This window comes from Panicum virgatum, chromosome 9N (genome assembly GCF_016808335.1).
Source record: "Panicum virgatum strain AP13 chromosome 9N, P.virgatum_v5, whole genome shotgun sequence".
Classification (NCBI taxonomy): domain Eukaryota; kingdom Viridiplantae; phylum Streptophyta; class Magnoliopsida; order Poales; family Poaceae; genus Panicum; species Panicum virgatum.
Genome location: NC_053153.1, coordinates 67,331,201 through 67,352,404, shown reverse-complemented (window position 1 = coordinate 67,352,404; position 21,204 = coordinate 67,331,201). Strand labels below are relative to the sequence as shown.

General features: G+C 46.9%; 3 protein-coding genes across 4 annotated transcripts; all 3 read right to left on the bottom strand.

The window, feature by feature from the left end:
* Nucleotides 1-613: 613 nt before the first annotated feature.
* Nucleotides 614-1,826, bottom strand: LOC120693198. The gene is made up of 2 exons (XM_039976619.1): nt 1,363-1,826; nt 614-901 (listed from the first exon to the last, which is right to left on the bottom strand). Coding segments are annotated over exons 1-2 (354 nt in total). The 5' UTR covers nt 1,716-1,826; the 3' UTR covers nt 614-900.
* A 4,515-nt stretch (nt 1,827-6,341) lies between these two features.
* LOC120687899 (ABC transporter F family member 4-like) lies at nt 6,342-10,165 on the bottom strand. The gene is made up of 4 exons (XM_039969986.1): nt 9,824-10,165; nt 8,206-9,713; nt 6,843-7,635; nt 6,342-6,732 (listed from the first exon to the last, which is right to left on the bottom strand). The coding sequence occupies exons 2-3, from the start codon at nt 9,709-9,711 to the stop codon at nt 6,859-6,861; spliced, it is 2,283 nt and encodes a 760-aa protein (XP_039825920.1). The 5' UTR covers nt 9,712-9,713; nt 9,824-10,165; the 3' UTR covers nt 6,342-6,732; nt 6,843-6,858.
* Nucleotides 10,166-12,430: 2,265 nt separating this feature from the next.
* LOC120692515 (peroxisomal membrane protein 11-3-like) lies at nt 12,431-15,455 on the bottom strand. 2 transcript variants are annotated; one of them, XR_005682656.1, is made up of 3 exons: nt 14,632-15,455; nt 13,827-13,896; nt 12,431-13,277 (listed from the first exon to the last, which is right to left on the bottom strand). XR_005682656.1 is itself a non-coding variant. In XM_039975847.1 (2 exons), the coding sequence occupies exon 1, from the start codon at nt 15,355-15,357 to the stop codon at nt 14,641-14,643; it is 717 nt and encodes a 238-aa protein (XP_039831781.1). In that variant the 5' UTR covers nt 15,358-15,455; the 3' UTR covers nt 12,444-13,896; nt 14,632-14,640. The 2 variants fall into 2 exon arrangements, 1 of the variants encoding a protein (XP_039831781.1); XM_039975847.1 differs by having other exon boundaries at nt 12,444-13,896.
* Nucleotides 15,456-21,204: the final 5,749 nt, after the last annotated feature.

Genomic DNA, 21,204 nt, shown 5'->3' with positions numbered 1-21,204 from the left:
ACTTCAGATGGAGGTGATCTCGATCAGGGGTCCTTCGTTCACACGGTTGTCTCGGTGGGTACACCGGATTAAACTTAAACACATGGATTAGCGAGATTTAGCTGGAGAGCTTTGAAAGCTTCAAACACGACAGTGACACGCAGGGGGTAACATGAATACATGATCGAGCGTCACCTCTGGAGTTCGCAGAAGAAATTAGCAAACGAGTTCACCGACGAATCCGCAACATGGCCACTCCACTTGTGCTGGAGACCGTATGATTATCCAGCGTATGGCTGGAATCGAACACCGGCAGCCACCAGTCAGTAGGTACTCATCGCCATTCAGAACACGTAAAAGAGAGCCACCCTGGGGCTGGCGAAATGTTTCTTTTCCTCCAACGATCCTGGCGTCCATGTCTCTATCATAGGGTGCTGAAGAAAGCTGGGCCTTTCCTCATCCAGATAAATGCTTGAAAAGGCCCGGCTGCGCAACTTGCTAGTGCAGGTCTCTGGGATTTGCCTATCACGAAGAAAAGGAAGCAACAGCTGCAGCTTGCTGCTGATCTGTATTTTCCTGACCAGCGACCGAATTGCACATGAGCATGAGGGAGAGAATTATTAGAGAGTAGCACTAGTATCATGCCGAGGGTTTCCCTATTCAAGATTCAGTTCCTCTTCAAACATTCTTGAACAGATTAGGGGATAATTAGCAGGGCGGTAACAAGCAATTCAGGAGAGCTCATATGGATTCTTCTTCCTATATAACCAGGGGCAGCATAAAAGTTCCCTACGCAATCTCATGAACAAATCTTCTTCGACATTTGGGAGAGAATTAGCAAAATACACCCAACACCCCATGCCTCGCACTTGGTTGCAGCATCTTCCACCATCCCAATAGAATTCCACCGAGATCCCGAGCTCTGGAAAAAGAAGAATAAAAAAATGGAATTAGAGGAGAGGGCAGAACATCACAGACCATCACTTCGTCAGATGAATGATCTGGTACTATATATGGTTGCGTAAAAGAGACGGGAAACTGGGAAAGGATGGCCATATTGTGCTTGTGAGTTTCTAAATTTGCCAGAGATCTGTCCTGTGTACCAGTGAGTTCGCCAACCACTTTAGGAAACAAGGAGAGGCGCAAGGACAATGGCAATCAATCGTACCAATAGTCCATACAGACAGTGAAAAAAAAAGGATTAAAACTTTCTGCAAGAACTGAACTCGTTTAGCAGAATCCATTGCCCAGCGGAAAGGCAGGTCCCGTGATTCGGACCCAACCAACGAAAGGCCGTTTCATGTCTGAAAAATACTGGGGAGAAGAGCGGACGGGAGGAGAAGCGGGGGAAAGAGAGAAGGAAGAAGAAGGCGCGATCCGTACCAGCCATGGATGAGCTCGGAGCACTTGGCCTTGATCCAGCGGAACCCCCTGCGGAGCGATGCCTTGACCTTGCCCTCCACCGAGTAGGCCTTGTAGCTCGCCACCCGCCGCCGCCTCTTCATCTCCGGGTCGCTGAAGCACCACGCCGACCCCGCCCCGCCGCCGCTCCTGGCGGACGCCGGCAGCGGCGGCGGCGGCGACCTGGCGGGCGGCTTGACGACGATGTCGAGGCGGCGGTCGCCGTAGGGCACCACCTCGTTGCGGTAGGGGCGGTCGAACTCCCCGGCGTTGGCGGGGGCCGGGGCCGGGGCCGCGTCGGGGCGGTACGCGCGGTCGTAGTCGGCGGCGGCCATCGCGGGGCGACGCGGGGCGGACCGCGTGGGAGTCTCGTCGCGGGGTGGAGAGAAAGAGGGGCAGAGAAACGGCGCTGCCCGTTTCCCGTTTTGTTTTTTCTCCACCGGCGCTGCTGATGTAGCAGCGGCTGGCTGGACGGCTGGTGAGTTGCGAGCGAGTTCCCTTTTTATTTTTTGGTTTGTGTTTTATTAAGCTTTGATTGATCAATTCAATGGGCTGCGGTGTTTTTACACGCTAATGATGTCTGAACTGGGGTTCCGAATCGTCTGCCACGTTTCGATCGAGGTAATGGCGAGGTTGTGCGAAACAATGCTACTCTTAAATGAATGGTGGAGTTTTCACAGGTGAGTAATGGTGAACCGGACCTGCGATAAAGCGTAAGATTAACCCATCTTAGAATTAACGATTTTGTTAGACTGGCATAGGGGGGATTACAAAAACCATCCTAAACGTTTTTCAAGGATTTAAGAGTCCCTTGTAAGCCATTTTGTTGCGAGTGTCGTGCTTGTGCGGTTGTTGTGCCTTACGGATTGTGGTGCAAAAAAGATACTAGTGTACTTAATTGACTAACACTGTTTTAGTAGGTTAGAGTCGCCGACATTTTCTTACCAAGGTAGACACTTTCAGGGATGTAATTTCAACACTTTTTGGGGATTCTAGGAAAATCGTAGAGAAAATAACTTTGCCGGCCGAGTTTTGTTATGGGCAACGGAGGCACAAAGAATAATTACTATACGAAACAAATCAAAACATGTCTGTGACATACTAGCGTAAGACTGCAAGGTGGGTTTGCTCCTTTCATTCCCATTCCAACTAGTAGATAACGTGAATTAGTGAGGACAGAACATGGAAGCAGAGCCAAAAGGCACGTGAAAAAACACTTCGTCGAGACAACTTAAGCGAGGCCCTTTAGGTCTTTCGCCCAACTCAGGAGGTAAATGCATGCACCAAGCCTGCAAGCCACAAACATGCAAGAGTCCGAGACTTGCAACTTGCAACGGCTTGGCACGTGTCATCGTGTCCTCATCGGAACGAACGAGCGCCGAACGAGTGCACCTACCCTGTATCCCCAGGAGTCGAAATGACGACTCCTCTTTCCGAGCGCAGTGACCACCAGCTAACCGAGCAAAGATGTGGCTAGAAAAAGAAAGCCCGAGGTTAACAACTCGGCCTCCACCCACCGTAGCCCCGGGAAAAAGCATTGTCCCGCTCTATAAAGCCTACCAGGCTACAGCAAAGCGGGAGCAGAGACCCTGCTCCTGCCCACCACGGATCGCCCTGAAACTCAACGTTCAACGCCGCCGAGGGAGCACCAAGACGAAAGCATTTTCCGGACTCCACTCCGGAGCGGTGATAAACGGATGATAATTCTAGCGATCTCTTCACGATCCAGCCTAATGGCTATGTTTGGTTTAGTAGCGCTAGGTACTGTAGCTAACTTTGACCATTAGTTACGAATATTAAATAAAGACAGTTTACAAAACTAACTTTGCTACTTGGCAAGACGAATCTAATGAGACCTCTGACCGCACTATTAGATAATGGTTACTATAGCAATACTGTAACCAATAATGAATTAATTAGGCTCATTAGATTCGTCACAAAAAGTTACACCCATCTGTGAAAAGATTTTGCAAATAAACTTCGTTTAATACTCTATGCATGCAAGATTCTCTTCTAGCGCTAGGTAGGGCTAGAGAACCAAACAAGGCCAATTTTATATTTTTTTAGTTCAAAGTTAAATAAGATAAAAACTCCATCCTTTTTAAACTAGCACTTAGATTATCTAGACTAATTTTGAAACGCTTTACCACCTCACCCCTAGCTCCACGAGCTCCGGTCCACAGCAACGGCGTGGTTAGGGGGCGGGTGATGGAAAGCGGCATCGGCGGCGGCCATTGATTTATGATCGCCGCCTCAGCACCAACATCAAGCATCGACAGGCAGGCAATCACGCATCAGTGCTTCACCAGGACAAAATCCAGCTCCTCATTTCGCACGGTGACGGTGCATTACGGTGGCGGAATTAGCCGGATCGCTTTGACGAACGAGAAAGCGCTCTCTGTCCTCGCAGAGCAGCGCACGCGCATCGTATTCTTTTCTTTTCCCGGCAGTGGACGGGACCTGTCCATGGCCCCGGCGTGCCGCTTTCCGCAGCTTTGCGTACGTCTGGCACCAGAGGCGAGGCGAGCGAAGTACGGGACGGGTGCAGCTATCTACTTCAGCGGTCAACAATGGTGAATAGTCGCCGGCAGCCCGCAGCCGGACAGTTTTCTTAGTTGGCGATGCCACGATGCAAGAAGGTGATGCTCAAGGGCCATACCATACATAGTACTCCTACATGTTAAAGGAAAGCAGCTGATTAACTGGTATGCATAGAGTGACAAAAGGATAGAAACTACTTCAGGTCAGGCCCTGGAATCTGGGTGGCTGGTTTGTCGGACCAGGTCTCCCCACTTTGACCATCAGGAGAGCCAGATCGGCGATCGCCACCAAATCCACCGGCTCGGGTCCTCGAGAGACTCGATCACCAGTTAATGAGGGATCGGGCAGGGGCAGGGTGGGATCCTTCCTCGTTCCTCCTTCCATGTGCGGCCCTTGTGGCTGTGGAGGACTGGAGGGTGACCTGGCCGGCTGGCCGACCCCTCCGTCCTCGCGGAGTTCACACGTTGTCCTGGTGTTTACATGTGCGTCCCCGCCGGCCGCCGTGCGAACTTCTGATAAACATGGCGATGAGATGACAGAGCATGTGGGATCTGAATTCCCCCGGCAAATTGTGGCACGAGGATGACTGGACGAGGACTCCCACAGTTGTAACCGCGCCCATCCGGGACCCGTTCTGGCTTACCCGCTGTTTGACACAACCACCATTCGGGTTTTAAACTTGTTCGTCGTAAGAATCCCTCCATCTTTTGATAAAAAAAAGGGTTCACTAGCTAATATAGTAACTACTGGTCTGGTATGTGCTACTCGCCAAGCAACTCTGTGTTTATCAGCTGCATTACGCATTACAACAGATTACTCATACCCTAAATATTCTCTCTCCATTACCAATAGCTACTTTTGTTGTTTAGGTAATGATTGTTGCAGTAGATTACCAAAATTCAATCATCAAGAATAGGGTAGAGGGAAAATCTCCTTCATTTAGGTGAGAGAGATGTGTTTTAATGATTACCAAAAACTTATAGATAATGTGGATTGGATTGGTAATCTGCTGGAGCACCTCCATCACCAAAACATTAATTTTTTTATATTAGAGAGTGGGATGAGTAATCTGTTGGAGATGCTCTAAAGCGCATTATCTGTGCTAATCGCCCAATCCGATAGGCAATACTGGCAAGAAATGACTACAGTACTTCTCTGGCCTAGCACATGGCGCAAGGTCAATTAAAAAGCAGTCGCTGCAGCCTACGTGAAATTTCAGCGCTACCTTTCAGGCAGGACCGAAGTCCAGGTCATCCGGTTCGCCAGCCGGGAGCAAAAAGACTGGAGGTGCGACAGGTCATGGTCGAACCGGCAAGAATGGGGAGCAGAGATCGCAGCCCAGACGAAGAACAATCGAGCGGACCTTTAACTTGGGTATAGACGCGCATTTCGGCATGCGCCTAATTTGGCAGTAGCCGTGAAGGGCTCTGCAGATCCACGAGACATATCGCCATGCCCTCAAACACTTGCTATTGGGAGTTGGGACCAGACATTGTAGCATGAACAAGCATAGCCAAGGACCATCTTAACTGAGGACAGTCTAGTAGCCTGCTGGGGCTAATAGGTCTCTTCCCTCTAATCTTCCAGTTCCAGCTGATCTCTTCGGCTCTTCCCGTTGCTTATGCTCCAACAATATTTGGACCACGAAGCTATTCATACATCCAGACAATCTACCCACAGCTCCACAAAGCATATACGCATGCATACATAGCACCATAGAAGCATACTACTTTCAGGCAAGCAAAATAAATGGCAGGCGTGCACGAGGGATCAGAAATAAAAACATATGGGGGTGTTTGGCACGGCTCCATTAGCTTGAAGGAACTGTGCCAAACAGCTCCGGCTCCAAACAGCTTGAGGAGTTATTTTTCTAATGTAAAACAGTGAAGCCCCTCAGGGATGCCCTGCCAAACAGCCCCATAGAAGAAAGAAACACGACCGAATGGAAATGCTGAAGGTGAGAAAGAAACACGACCGAATGGAGATGCTGAAGGTGAAGCATCAGCGAATGCTGGTGCTGGAATGCCAAATGAAGGGTCACCGTAAACTGGAGCCAATATGAAACAACCACTCACCTACGGAAAGTGCACAGTACAGTCACTATCGCTTGACACCAAGATACTGCAAAGAAAAGCCAAGAGCTCGTATATGGATTAAGATTGTTAACGGCTTTTCTTGGTTGATCCACCATGCCCTCCAGAGAAAATAATATAGCCAAAATAAACCAGCATTGACAAAACACAAATCTAGTGTCTGAGAGAGGCAAAGATTTCTGAACCAACACGTCGCACACGATTACTACCGAAGATGGGAGGCTGGGAGGCACAGCTAGCAGCCTTTTTTTTTTTTTGTGCAACACAGCTAGCAGCCTTTTTGATGGACAAAAGAACGCCTCCTCAGAGAAAGAATGATCAGCCTAATGAAAATTGGGGCCCCCACAATGTTACAGTGTATAAATATGAAGTTATCCAGACATTCAGAAATGCCTTTGTTTCTGTGTGATCTTTCAATGTTGTGTTTAATGACCGAATGAATGAGAATGGCAATAACAATAAAAAATACCTAAATTTAAACAAAGGATTTGAGAAAAAGCATGTATGTTATGTCATTGACCACATCTCCCACAAATGAGCCCAACCACATTCACCAGCCATTTTCAATGAGGAAATGCCTGTCACAAATGAGAGCATGAATGAAAATCCAGGAAGGGTGTTAATGTGAGGCACCAGGTAGGTGCTTGCTATGTTCAATTCCACAAGCCATTAAAATGGCACATGTTGCTCCCTTAGTAAGCTTCACTCGGAAACGCTTCTGTAAAAAATAGAGTATATGTCAGTTCCAGTAAGACTTTTTACGAAGACTAAACTAAAGATATCACTTGTATAACTAGCACAATTTTCTTGGGAAAAAAAATACTTTACCTAACAAGGGATTCTACTACACATTCCTAAGGTTGCTTTTGACACCTTCAATTTGCTGGAAATCATCCCCATCGAGGGACATGCATGGAGCAAAACTGCTGTGAGCTTGAACAAATGGAAGTCCATTGTGATGGTTCTGAATGCCATCAGGCAGACTGTGCGATGTGTTTGGTTCTGATGAAGGAAAGTTAAGCCAATTTGGTTCAGTTCTTGGTACAACACCACTGTGCTGTGCAACATTATGGTATGTGTCTTGTCTGCTAGGTTGTCTTGGTCTATTTAGCAAAATCCGAATATAGCGATGTATTTGACGCCTTCCTGAAAGGGTTGCACGCCTTCCAGTTGGAGTTGATACGCTATCAGTTGAAACTTGTGATTCAGCAGGATGGGTGTCCCCAGGAAAATCTCTTGGGGATAGATTTAGATCAATCCCTTGAAAAGAACCACGAGGGTTGATTGACGGCGATCTCTCGAATGTGCCACTTGGTGCAGCCGGTCCAAAACTTACAGAACTATTATCAACCTGAGTTCTGTAATTTTGTCTTTCATTAGCCACGGTGCGCTGAATTCCAGTATAGGATGGTCCTTCATCACCAAGTCTACATCCTCCACAGTACCAATTTCCTTCCGGCACTTCCCTTCCCAAGCCAACACAATAAGTATGTGCTGAGGAATCACAAATATCACATAGTAGCATGAGACTATCATCGCCACCTCGATTGCACTCTATACACACCACATTCTCATATGGGTCTAACCAGCGCCTTATTTCTTCTTCAGTGGGCTGATAAACCTGTGTGATAAGCAAGATGATGAATATATAACGACCCAAAAAAGCTACAGAGTTTGAGACTTGATAGTCAGAGGACCAACTGACAATTACAGTAGAAAATTACAATAGAAAATAGAAATACAGAAAATTACAGCACTACTTCTTATAAAAATGTACCTTATGTATATTCAACCTTAGTTCCTTCTAGATTGGAGTTTTTCTCTTTTTTAAAAAAAATACTTTATTATAAGCACAACAGTTGTGAAATCCTTTTGTTGGCATTGTATAGAATTATACAGGGTAGAACACATTGCCTACTCTTAATAATGACTTTTGTTTGTTACACTTATCTCCTTTACATTGTGCTGGGCTACTGGTGAACAGATACAACATGCATATGTACGTTGCCAATGAAATAAGCAGTATAAATTGGTTACACTATTAAATAAAAATAACTGACCCAAAAAGGCAGTAAACATATTCATGAATTTTATTTTGAATTGATCATTAATCTAAAAGGGTAAGAATATTAAGTAAGAACAGTTATCATATCTGAAATTAAGTAAAGACCACAGCAAAACAAAACCGTACCTGGTCACGCTCTTCAACCTTGATTACAGACTTTCTCACTCCAAGACCAAGATCTACCTTTGATGACTTGGTGATTGTAGTGAATCGCTGCTTACACAACGGGCACCTTGACTCAACTCTAGACCATTCCATGATGCACGCAAAACAAAAGTAGTGCGAACAACAATTGAGGACGCCCTGCACAGTAGCTCTCTGCTCCTCTGAGAGGCAGATCCCGCATATTGGATTCCCAGCCTCCTCTGGTTCCTGTTTCTCCTTTCCCTTGCCTTCTCCATGCCTTGTAATACAAATCCTTCTGATTGAAGAAGGGAGCATTGGCACAGGCTTTGGAAGCTCAGGCTCCTTCAAATCCTCCAATTCTTTATCTGATACAACAAATTCAGAATCAGAGGATGACTCAGACCCAGATATCCTCTTCTTCCTTCCCTTTCTGACTGAAATCTGCTCAACCACCTGTGTCTCAACATTGTTATGTTCCTCATCAGATGTTGCAAATTCAAAGTCTGATGTGTCTGACTCAACGTTTGGCCATGTCTCTTCCTCAACCGGGGATACTTCAGGGTCCACTTGTGCCTCCCTCCCATTCCTTGTCCTGGCCTTCTTCCTGGGGTGTTCATCCTCTACAATGAAGTCGTCATCATCATCATCATCATCATCATCATCTTCATCGTCCTCGTATTCATCAACTACGGAACGCTTTCTCCGCCGTCTAATGGGCGCGGACTTCTTCGCTTTAGCCGAAGCCGATTTCCTCCCAGAAACCTTAGATCCCTTAGTTTTCTTCTTCTTCTTCTTCTTCAGCGTTCGCCGCTTTGAAGCAGACTTTCGCTTCGCCGGCTTCTTAACAGTTACCTTTCTGGCACGGATAGCAGCCAGTTCCTCTTCCTCCTCATCTTGGTATTCATCCTCATCATCGTCATCCACTTCAGGATCGAAATCGATGTCCTCATCTAACTCATCCTCCTCCTCATCCAACTCAGGGTCAAAGTCCATATCCTCATCGTCCAAGTGCCTCTGCTGATGAGATCGCTTCGCTGCAGTAGACGGCTTCACATTTCGGTTACGGTCGCCACATTTCGCAAGGCTCTTTGGCTGCGGAGGCGCCTCTTCATCCTCATCGAGCTCATCGTGGTACTCCTCCACATCCTCTTCTTCCTCAATCTCCTCCTCGTAGTCATCATCCTCCTCGTACTTCCGGCGACGAGATCGCGCAGCAGCCAGATCCACCTTCCCCTTCCGCCCGCGGTCGCTGGCCTTTACAGGTCGCTTCGGCCGCGGCGTCTCGATCTCCTCATCATCATCATCATCTTCCTCCTCCTGGTATTCCGCGTCAGAACCCTCCCCCTCCTCGCCTGCGCTTGAGGCGGGGAGCTCTTCCGGATAATCCTCTTCCTCTTCCTCCTCCAACATATACTCCTCGTCGTCGTCGCCCTCCCCGTCCAGCCAGCGCCGCCGGCTAACGCCGTTCTCTCGCCTCGCCGGCGGCGGCCCCTCCCCCGTCCCCATGCCTGCACACCAAATCCAGTAAATCAGAACTCAATTGCCCCCAAGCCAAACCCAAATCGACGGATCCCGACCCGAGACTCGTCGAATTTTGCCCAAATCAGCAGGAACTTGCCTTTTCGCGCGAGAATTGACGCGAAACAGTGGGCGACAAAAGGCGGAGCCGCGGGGGCACCAGGCGCTGTTCACACCCCGGTAGCCCCCAAAATTCTCCCGAAATCTCTGTAGCGGCGGGCTTGAATCGGCTCGTGCCCGCGCGAGGTCAGCGAAGGCGGCGGCGCAGCGAGCTGAATCGGGAAGTGAGCGAGGAAGGGAAACGGAAGGGGGGAACGGGGGAGGGAGGGAAGGCCGCGGATGGGGGCCGGGTGGAGGCTACGAGGGGTTGGGGGAGAGGGGAAGCATCGTCGCGTCGCGTACGGGCGGGGGTGCGGTGCGGACGCGGTGGTTTTATCGCCTCGCCCTCTCTCTCCTCCCTCACGAGACGAAGCGCGTACTCTCGCGTGGGGGGTGGTGGGTGCGGTGCGGTCACCGCGGTGGGGGTGGGGGTGGCTGGCCGTTGGGTTGGACCGTTTGGAGTTGGACTCGGACTCTTGGCCCGCCTCGGCGCCTCGCCGCGGTATTCCCACTTCCCAGCCGTTTCTCGCATATTGTTTTTGGAGTAAAATGCACTGTAGTACACGAATTTATAGTGTTGTGTCAAATAGTTCCATAAATTTAGAAACCGGATATCTAGCTCCTCGAACTTGCGAACCCGTTCACCCCAGGTCCAGTCCGGTTTTGCATGACTTGCATGGCACTGTGCACCCGCGGTTTGCTACAGTAAACCCGGATTTGCTACAGTTACCGCTGTTTTGTTTTTTCTTTTTTAATTTATTTCGGCTGAATCTTTGAAAATTCATAACTCTTCGATACAACATCGGATGAAGATGATTTTTATATGAAAATTATAGCCCTCGATGAGATCTACAACTTTCTAGTTTTGAATTTTTTCATTTGATGATGTTAAGGTGCTCAAAAAAATTATATAAATTACAGCACCATAATAATCGCGTACTTTTGCTTGTCGCATTAGAAAATTAATATATTTTTTATTTGTTGTCAAATGAAGACACTTTGTATACTAAAATTTTAACACTTTTAACGATCTAGATTCTTGTAGTTTTGAGTTTTTACATTTAAAGTTGTTAAGATGTTGATAAAATAGTATAAAGCCTCAACGTCTTTTGCGTACTTAATATGCTGTTTTATACTGTTTTATCGACATTTTAACAACTTCAAATATAAAAACTTAAAACTCTAAGAATATAGATCTTTTAGAGTACTAAAATTTTAGTATACAAGTGTCTTCATATGACAACAAACAGAAAAATATATTAATTTTCTAGTGCGACAAGCAGAAGTACGTGATTATTATGGTGTTGTACTTTTGTATAATTTTTTTGGGCAACTTAACTTCATCAAATGAAAAAACTCAAAACTAGAAAGTTGTAGATCTCGTCGAGGGCTACAATTTTCATATAAAAATCATCTTCATCCGATGTTGTATCGATGAGTTATGATTTTTCAAAAATTCAGCCGAAATAAATTAGAAAAGAAAAAACAAAACCGCGGCAAATCCGGGTTTACTGTAGCAAACCGTAGGTGCACAGTGCCATGCGAGCCATGCAAAACCGGACTGGACCTGGGGTGAACGGATTCGCAAGTTCGAGGGGCTAGATGTCCGGTTTCTAAGTTTATGGACCTATTTGACACAGCACTGCAAGTTCATGTATCCACAGTGTATTTTACTCTTGTTTTTGCTTTTGGCAACCGGGCGATTCCGATGCGCGCCGCTGCCCGCTGGGTGGGGTGGGTGGGTTCGTCCGTGAGCGTCGCCGCGCGGCGGAACCAGTCGGGCGGAACCAGTCGGCCCGGACGCCCAGTGGCGTGCCATGGTGGTGTGCCTTACGTGTCCGTGACTCGAGGGAGGTTTGATGTGGAGGGAAGGGAAAGGGGAATTTGCCGGTGGCCCGCGGCTGATTGACGGCACCCGGGTTTTGCTCTTTTCAGGGGGTCGGCCAGTCGGCCGCTCGTGCCGGAAATGGACACCACACACCGGCCTGGCCCCCGAGCAGCTTTCCTGTGTTCTCCGTGCTTTAACCCAACGTAAAGCAGGTTGAGCAACACTTAAGTTCAGATAGCAAGCAAGCATAGCATAGCCTTCTGTTTCAGTATAATTCTCGCTCGATCTCTCAACCAGATCCAGGACTGAAAAACAAAAGGATGATAGGCTTGTCACTGCCATGTGAGCAGCAGATGACATGTTTATGATATCATGCGTCTTCCATGAGTAGTTATGACAGTTCAATAGAGCATGTGATGCTCAGATCGACTTGTTGGGACAGATATCTCAGCTTAAAAGGTCAACAACTAGTTTGAGGGGCTCCAAGAATCCAAGATTGTGAAACGGTCCAAGGAAAAAGGAATTGTACAAAGATGGAAGCGTTTGATTATCAGTACCACAAAAATGGGCACGTTTGGTCATAGAATAGCACATGTCAACACCTTATCCCAGGCAAGCAGCAGTTTTCTCCAAAAAAAAAAGGACCTCTAATTGATATCTTTTGTAGCAATTAACTGTGCTTTAAGAGGAACAAATAAGTTCCTTTAATATTTAAACATGGTATTTATGACGAGTAAACAAGTTCCCTTTTCTAGTTAAAACAGATACAGCAGCTCATAATCTCAATCTCAACTGTAATCCAACTTGTGACCCTGACATATAACTGCAGCCATGATTTGTCAAATGTATGCATCCAAATATCTTTCAATAGGTACAACAGCAAAGGCAAATTAATCCTCCTATAGCTCATCTATATAAGCAGCACATGAATAATTCATGTGTTACATGGTAAACAATAAAATGCAAATACAGAGTACTATTAAGTTTCCAAACTATGCAGCTGGAGTAATGGGCATGTTTAAATTGTCAGAACAGTGAAGCCATAATGAGAGTCCCCTACAGTCTCATCAATATAAGCAGATATACAAAAAAAATCCTAAACTTATTTGGAAAATAGTAAACACAAATCAAATTCAACAAGAATAGTAATATGTTCATTGCTAATTAAATCCTTTAATTGCTGTAATCCTCTTTATTGTCTCATTTATTAATTAATTGTCTTGATGCTGTAATAAAAAGAGGATAATTTGGTTTGCATTAAAGCTTAAGCAATATGTTAATACAAATCACACCCAAAATCTAACAGCGTAACCAAGGACAGCCTTAAGTTGAACTTAGTCAGCTTGCTCGAAGGGAAACATCTTTATCTGATCTTGCTCCCATGAATAAAGGATACAGATTTTCATATCAAACGTGGCTGCATCATTGCCTTACTAAACATGGTAAACCTTGTTACCATACTGCAGAACCTTGAAGCAATTAAGGCTCCCTAATCGCTACCACAGCAACATTGTTTAAGTCCCTCTCAGCTGATCATCTTAACAGAAGAGTCAAAATTGAGCGAATTTCAGGGCGCACCACAATATTAGATTCTCATGTCATGCTATTGCCAGCCAGGCAACCACAGCTGCATGAATGCATGAAACATAGATTGACATAATTTATGGCATTGCATGAATCAACAGCTAATGAATAAGGCCCTGTTAAGCAAGATTATATAATCTAGCTTATATGTGATGGATTATATAATCTGGATTATTATAAACTTGATTGAAATAATCTATGAGCTGTTTGGCAACATAGATTATTTGAGGTCTAGATTACTATAATCTGAAATAAGCACGTTTTCAGCAGCTTATGGATTATTATAATCTACTACGGGTGTAGATTATATAATCTGATGAATCAGCTGGAGTGTTTGTTTCCTTGTGAGATTATTTTTTCAGATTTTATGCTGGATTATATAATCTCATGGGCAAACAAACAGGGCCTAAGAAGAGAGATATTACGATGCTATTTGCATCTGTCACTTGCACATTTGCCTTTATCAATATGAAAGACAAAGTCAGGTTGCAATTTGGAGGTAATGAAAATTTTCTACAGTAATTGAATCCTTACAATTAGACTGCTCCGGAAGTTCTATTTTGCTCTGAGACATAGAAATGCAGATACTCACCTTTCTTCCCAGGTTGATTGAGTTAGGCCAACGTGTAGGGCATTATAAATGAAATATAATTTGTATCTGCCTGCAAAATAAGAGCCAATAACTGAATGACATCTCAATGTAATCAAGTTTGGACCTCTTGGTCTTGTCAAGTTTACATCATAGCTTAAGTTTGGAACATGAGCATTCAGTTTCAGAATCACGGTGTGTTACTACAGTGTTAGGCCTTATCACACTATCTCCAGAGTGTTGGCATCCAATTTGGCCACTGTTGCTTTGGGCTTTGGTATTAGTAACGCAATGGTACACCGAGAAAAAACTGGGAAAGTCTATGCATGGCTTTCATATATGCATTTTTCTCCTTTTGTGCATGAAAGGCATAATGCAATGGCTAACTCGATATGTTGGGAACAAACATAAATCTTATTGAGATCTCTTCCCTGACAGACAGCTCAAGGTTTCAGCAGCGCGGCTGCGCCTCAACCTCAATGCTTCTGATTGGGAACTATGAAGCTAACTTGTAAGCTATTAATCTGGAGATTGGGAAAAGCAAGCTCATCTTATCTGAAATAACTCATGTGCAGCAGACACACATATAATAAGCACAAGCCTGAAATTGAATGATCACGATGGCTTTAAAAACTGAAAGTCTGAGGTCCAACCAAATGAACCGGCATGGACTTCATTCATTCATCAAAGGACAGAGCACCAGTATCAGTTTTGGGAGCACCCAGACTTCTGGAAAGCAGCCCTTAGTGGTCGCTCCTCATCAGAACTTTATTTCATCATCATATAATGAGCCATCTATAACAAATACCTTCCGGATTCAACAAGAATTCCAGTTCTTGTGCGTGCTGATCAACGCCGAGAGCAGGCCTGCGGATGCCATCAGCGTGGAGCTCCCGAGCAAACCCTTCCCGTTAGTGACGTCTCCGAGCGCCATGACCGCGTCCGCCACGTCCTGCACCACCGACATCCGCTTCAGCAGCAGCTTACCACGCATCGTCCTCACGGCCTCGCTCTCCTCCCCGCTGCCCTCCGCAAGGCACTTCTTGATGGACGATTCGATCCTCGCCACCTCTTCCAGCTTAATCGCGATGGAGCCGACGGAGCCCAGCAGCTCGGCCCAGGCGCTGAGGCGCTGGAGGCGCGGGAGGAGGTGCGCTGGCAGGAGCCCCGCCTTAGCGAGCCAGACGAACTGCTCGAGGAAGTAGGAGACGCCCTCGCCGCCGCACGCGAGGATGGCGAGGACCGGGGGCGGGTGCGGGTGGGCGCGGAGGGCGTTGAGGGACTGCACGAACTTGCCGAGGCGGAAGGCCTTGCGGCTGAGCCCGACGCTGGACTCGAAGGACTTGAGGCGGGCGGCGGCGGCGGGCGGTAGCGGCGGGCCCGCGGCGAGCGCGAGGCGCGCGGAGTAGCGGGAGATCTTGAGGAGCTTGTCGACGCCGTCGCGGCGGGCGAGGTAGGCCTCGAGGTGGGCGAGGAAGTCGCGGGACGGAGGGCGCGCGGGCTTGCTGGACTCGGACTCGGAGGATGAGGCCATGGCGGCCGGCCGTTAGCGGTGGCGTGTGAGTGCGGGGCGACGCCGGCGCGGGGTCATCAACAGAGTTGGCGGCGGGATCGCGTGTTTGATGCGTGCGGGACGGGTTTTTTTTTACATATTTACGATTGTTACGAGAGACACTAGCTCGTTTATCACTTTTATAATGTCTCTTATATATTTAGCACTACTGTAACTGCAGCTCCTACATTTTTACCATTTTTGCCTGGTAGGACACGCTGGCGCGCAGTCAGTAGGGGCATGCGAAATGTCCTTCCTACCCCTGACCAGTTTCTCTCTTCTCCCTCTCCGACGACTAGGTCCCGCGGCTCCTCTCACTGCCAAGGGGGCCAGTCGTCAGCTTCGTCTTCCTCCTGCTGGCCCGCGACGTGCCGTTCTTCCTCGAGCGGTATGGCTCGCCTTTGACGCGCTCAGCCCAGACTACGAGCCCCTCGCCGTCCCAGCCCCTCGCCGCGAGCCGCTAGGCCTCGGCAACGGCCGCAGCCACCACGTCCCCCACGCCGCCGTCTTCGAGTAGAACCGTGCAGGGGAGGCGCGGCGGGGAGGGGTGGGATTTCCAATTGGATAATGTGGCAACGAATTTGTGAATGAAGTTGATGTGCTACTGCTGCTTTTATGTGTGTACTCGAAAGAGATTGAATCAAGCAGCACCGTGGTGGCTCCGGTGGATTTTGTGCGGCATGTAGCAAATCGAAGGGAGGAGCAGGGAGCAATTGCTTCCCACCACCACCAAGAACACCCACAAGATTCGCGCGCCCAGCCCAGCTGCCATGGCCAGGCGACTGGACCCCGCAATGGTAAGCTCGAGCGGCTCGCCGGCGAGCGTCTGGTGGGAGAGGAGGGAGGAGGGGGCGAGGTGGACACGGGGCGGGGAGGACGTGGAAAAGGAGCAGGGATTGGAGCGCCCGCAACCCGGAGCGGCGGCGCGAGGAGCAGCAGCCTGCAGCACGGGGCGGCGGCGCCAGGAGCTTCGGTCGGCAACGCGGGGTGGCGGCGCGGGTTGGCCTGCAATACGGGGGTGGGGCGGTGGCGCTAGGAACCAGAGATAGGAGCCGCGGAGGGAAGTGGACGGATAGGTACGGGGGTGGAAGACGAAGCTAACGGCTGGCCCCTTGGCAGTGAGAGGAGCCGCGGGACCAAGCCGTCGGAGAGGGAGAAGAGAGAAACTGGTCAGGGGTAGGAAGGACATTTCGCATGCCCATACTGACTGCGCGCCAGCGTGTCCTGCCGTCGTGTCCTGCCACGTAGGCAAAAATGGTAAAAATGTAGGAGCTACAGTTACAGTAGTGCTAAATATGTAGGAGCCATTATAAGAGTGATAAACGAGTGAGTGCCTCTCGTAACTATGGTAAATATGTAAAAAAAACCCGCGGGACGGGAGGGAGTCGTGGAGGGGATTGGGGATCTCGTCCCGGTTCGAATCGATTGACCAGGGGAGGACGACGACGAATCAGTGGATGACGGAGCAGGACCACATGTCAGCGGAAGAGCTTGAACCTTTGATGAGTGAGGAGAAAAAACGAGAGAAAATCTTAGGTCAGTGTTAATGGGTTTTATGCTAAGTTTTATGATATTAAATATTATTAATTTTGCTAACATGATGAGAAGAGAGAAAAATAGAATTTCGTGAGATGTGACGAGAGTTTCATCCATCTATCACAAGTACCTAGTTCTAATCGATCTGTGGTCTTATGATTATCCCAATTTCCCAACGCGAGTAGTTTCTTCTTCTTTTTTTTAAAAAAAAAGATACATGCACAAGTAGTAAACTGGAGTCCCGACGGCGACATATACCGGGCAAAGCTCCCAACTGCCCCATCGAAGGAATACCGCAAGCGTGGGGCGGAGCTCGGGGTCCCACTTCCCAGGTCGATGCACGAGAGCTGCTTTGCGTGGCGGTTGGCGGCACGAAGAAATCCACAGATCCGAACCCACTCTGGGACGTGGCGGAACATGCGAGTTCATTCAGGCAGAAGCTTGCTGGAGTTCGACGGAGCTAGGGCCTCCGATCTTTTCCCAAGCATCGGGCACAAACACGAGGCAGGCATATCGAAGAACAAGAGGACAAAACGTGGTTCCATTGCACCGAACTGCCACACTCGCGCTCGAAAGTTCAAGATTTCCTTCGCTTCGAGACGACTCACACGAACGTAAATCAACTTAACCAGGTGAGGTAGAGAGAGAGACGCATGACGGAACGTATGGTCGTGTGTTCACGCTTCTCTATGTGTGCCCCGGACTACTCGTGTACTACTTTTTTTGTGAGATTCTACTCGTCTACCTGTGGATTTTTTCACTTCCTGTGCGCACATCAAATGAGAAACACTTTGGGCTCTTTGTGCATGTATTGTGCAGAAAAGGTAGTCTGTTATTTGGGCCAAAACTTTTCTACCTGAATATATTGGAGTTTTTTAAATTTTTAAATTATTTTTTCCGATTTATCAAAAATATATGCCGAGATTTTTTTTTCAAAAATGTCATCCTGCCGCCAGTTCATCCGGCGGAATGCAGGTACCGCCGGATGGACCGGCGGTATGGTTACTGTAGCGACTTCCAGCGGCACTGTAGCGGCCTACCGCCAAATCAACCGGCGGTACTGTATCAAAACACTGTAGCACATTTTCAAAAAATTATAACAAATCCATATGGATTCAGATGGAGATAAAATTTATACGAAAATTATAGACCTCGACGAGATCTACAACTTTGTAATTCAAACTTTTTTCATTTAGAATCATTCTGGTGTTTAAATAATCGACACAACATTTAGATCTAAACAAGTCGTGCTGCTCATCGGGAGTGCACCGGAAAATTTTCATCTAAACAACGCTAGACTTGTTGTAATTACAAAGTTGTTTAGATCGGCGATTTCCGGTGCACTCCCGATGAGCAGCACGACTTGTTTAGATCTAAATGTTGTGTCGATTATTTAAACACCAGAATGATTCTAAATGAAAAAAGTTTGAATTACAAAGTTGTAGATCTCATCGAGGTCTATAATTTTCGTATAAATTTTATCTCCATCCGAATCCATATGGATTTGTTATAATTTTTTGAAAACGTGCTACAGTGTTTTGATACAGTACCGCCGGTTGATTTGGCGGTAGGACGCTACAGTGCCGCTGGAAGTCGCTGCAGTAACCATACCGCCGGTTCATCCGGCGGTACCTGCCTTCCGCCGGATGAAATGGCGGCAGGATGACATTTTTGCAAAAAAAAAATCTCGGCATATATTTTTGATAAATCGGAAAAAATATAAAAATTTAAAAAATTCAATATATTGTGCATGTTCGTGGCAGACCCGCCCGTGATCAAGGTGGGCTCTTTTGCCTGATTCTGACAATTCTTCAGCCCACCTCATCTTTCAGCCCAAATTGCTGAACATGCTTCAGTGTCACCCCGATTTTTTTTTTCAGAATCTTCAGCACCAGCGTATTCGTGCATCTGATCCATCGGCCGCAATCATGTCTCCTCCTCCACTACCATGTCAAGAAGCACAGCACGCCTCGGAAAGTCAAATATCGAACGGCCATCATATCGCCAAAAACCATGTGAAAAATAAAATCATGCATTTCTCGAGCGACTCATTGCTGAATCGGAAAAAGCCTCGCCTTCAGGCTTCCAGGCTTCGAGAGTGAGCTGGACGTCATTTCCGCCACCCTGCGCAATGATGGCGTCGTCCACTGATTCTTGCATCGAGCAATGAAGCTCTCGATGGAGGATTAGGTAGCATGGTCATGTTTAATTTTGCATTAGTGGCTAAGACAACACTGTTCATCATAGCATGGAGCAATCAGTGAAGTAATCTATCGGAGAACACTTTGCGCTGCATTTTTCATTTAGTTTCCCCTGCTTTTGGGATGCATATACCATATCAGCAGACCGGGAAAGGCGACGCAGGCAGCTCCCGCAATGATTCCATTGTGTTACTTGTCTTAGGGAAAGATGCTCTTAGCATCAGTTAGTAGTATTACAGGTTACAGCATTCATGCATGATCATAGTTTATCCCGAAATGTTTATACTTGAATGAAAAGATCTTTCTTTTTGTATCCATAAAGAAATGAAAAGGGAGCGACTTTAGCTGTCAATCATTTGCCCTTTCTTCCGAATACACGAACTCAGCTAGATTTTGAATCTCTAACTTATCGAAGAACACATGCAGTTGCAAGAAGCAGAGGCTGATTCCTCAATGAATTATTACGCGAGTAAAAATAAAAAATAAATAAAAATCTCCATGAGAACATAATGTATTGATGTTATGGTCTATACTACAAAACAAACTATAAAAAAGGACGGCTGGTATCGCATGAGGAAGGTTTGGGATGCTGAAACAATGGCAAACCTCTAGGCACGCAAGATTGCAGTGTCGGCGAAAACATGCTGATGCTCCAAAGCCATTTCTGAAGTCGTGGCACGAGAGAGTCCCCCTGAATTACTAGTAAAATTCTCGCTCGGCGACAGCGCATCGCTGCTGCGTCTTTGAAGCCGCTTTTGCAGTGAACTGTGCGTGAGTTGTCCGTCTTTGCGATGCAATTGGATAATCACATGCCGAGCCGCCACAGGGTGTGTTTAGATCACTTTGTATTTTTGGAAGAGAATCTTTAATATTTGAAATATTAAATATAGACTAATTATAAAATTAATTACAGATCTCGTCTGTAGACTACGAGACGAATCTAATAAGCCTAATTAATCCATCATTACAGCATGTTACTGTAGCATTACTGTATCAATTTAGTATCTAATCACGTCATAATTAGGCTCATTAGATTCGTCTCGCGATTTGCAGTCCATTTGTATAATGCGATTTATTTTTTACTACATTTAATATACCATACAAGCGATTTACAAAAATTTTACATTTTGGAATCTAAATAATGTCACAGTCTCCTCCTTTACGGTGCGAGGCAGGCATGCATGGTGCCCCCAAAGGCTCAGCACCTACCTGGCTCTCTTGATTGCACGGCAGAAATGTTCCATGGGTCAGGGCACAAGGCAGCTAGAGAGGCCGACCCCCGGCCGCTCATCGTGTCAGTCTGTCAGACTGGGGAGGGGAGGGGAGGGGAAAGCGATCAAAGATATTGGCATTCGTTCGTTTTTATTGGCTGTGTTCACTCCCCAAACTCTTCCAAACTTTCCATCACATCGAAATATTAAATATAGTAAATGACTCATGCATGGAGTACTAAATATAGGTAAATAAAAAAATTAATTGCATAATTTTGATGTATGTTGCGAGACGAATCTTTTAAGCCTAGTTAGCCTATAATATGACAATATTTACTACAAACAAATGAAAAGTGCTACAGTATGCTACAATGTCTGATGTGACCTTTTGTACCAGATTTTCGCGGATCTAAACACACCCAGTGTTGTTTGAGCCCTGCGTCATGTGCTTCTGAGACGAAGCCAGCTCCACTAACAGCAAAAAGGAGGCACCTTTGGACCATCTCTTTTTTTTCCCTTTCGATTTCATGGTTTTTATGTTTCTTTTTTTCACTCTGAAAAACATGGGGAGAAATCAACGAGTGTCGGAGTTAGTTACAATGCCAACCAGGCATTGTGCACCCAATCACCCCACACCAACAAACTTGGGCACAGAACGAGACCTGATCTTCCTCCGGCTTGCTGAAAATCCCCCAAGAGTTGAAGCAACGAGCTCGGAATGGATACAGCACAGCCGGTTCTGTCAGTAGGAAATGCAATGCAGAGAGGCCAGTGCGATCGCCATTGCAGGCGCAGAGCAACCACAAATCCGCAGGACCACGTCTTTCTTTAGCGAGGCAGATCACAGCATCAAATTTGCAAGTTGGCCTGCAGGGAAAAAG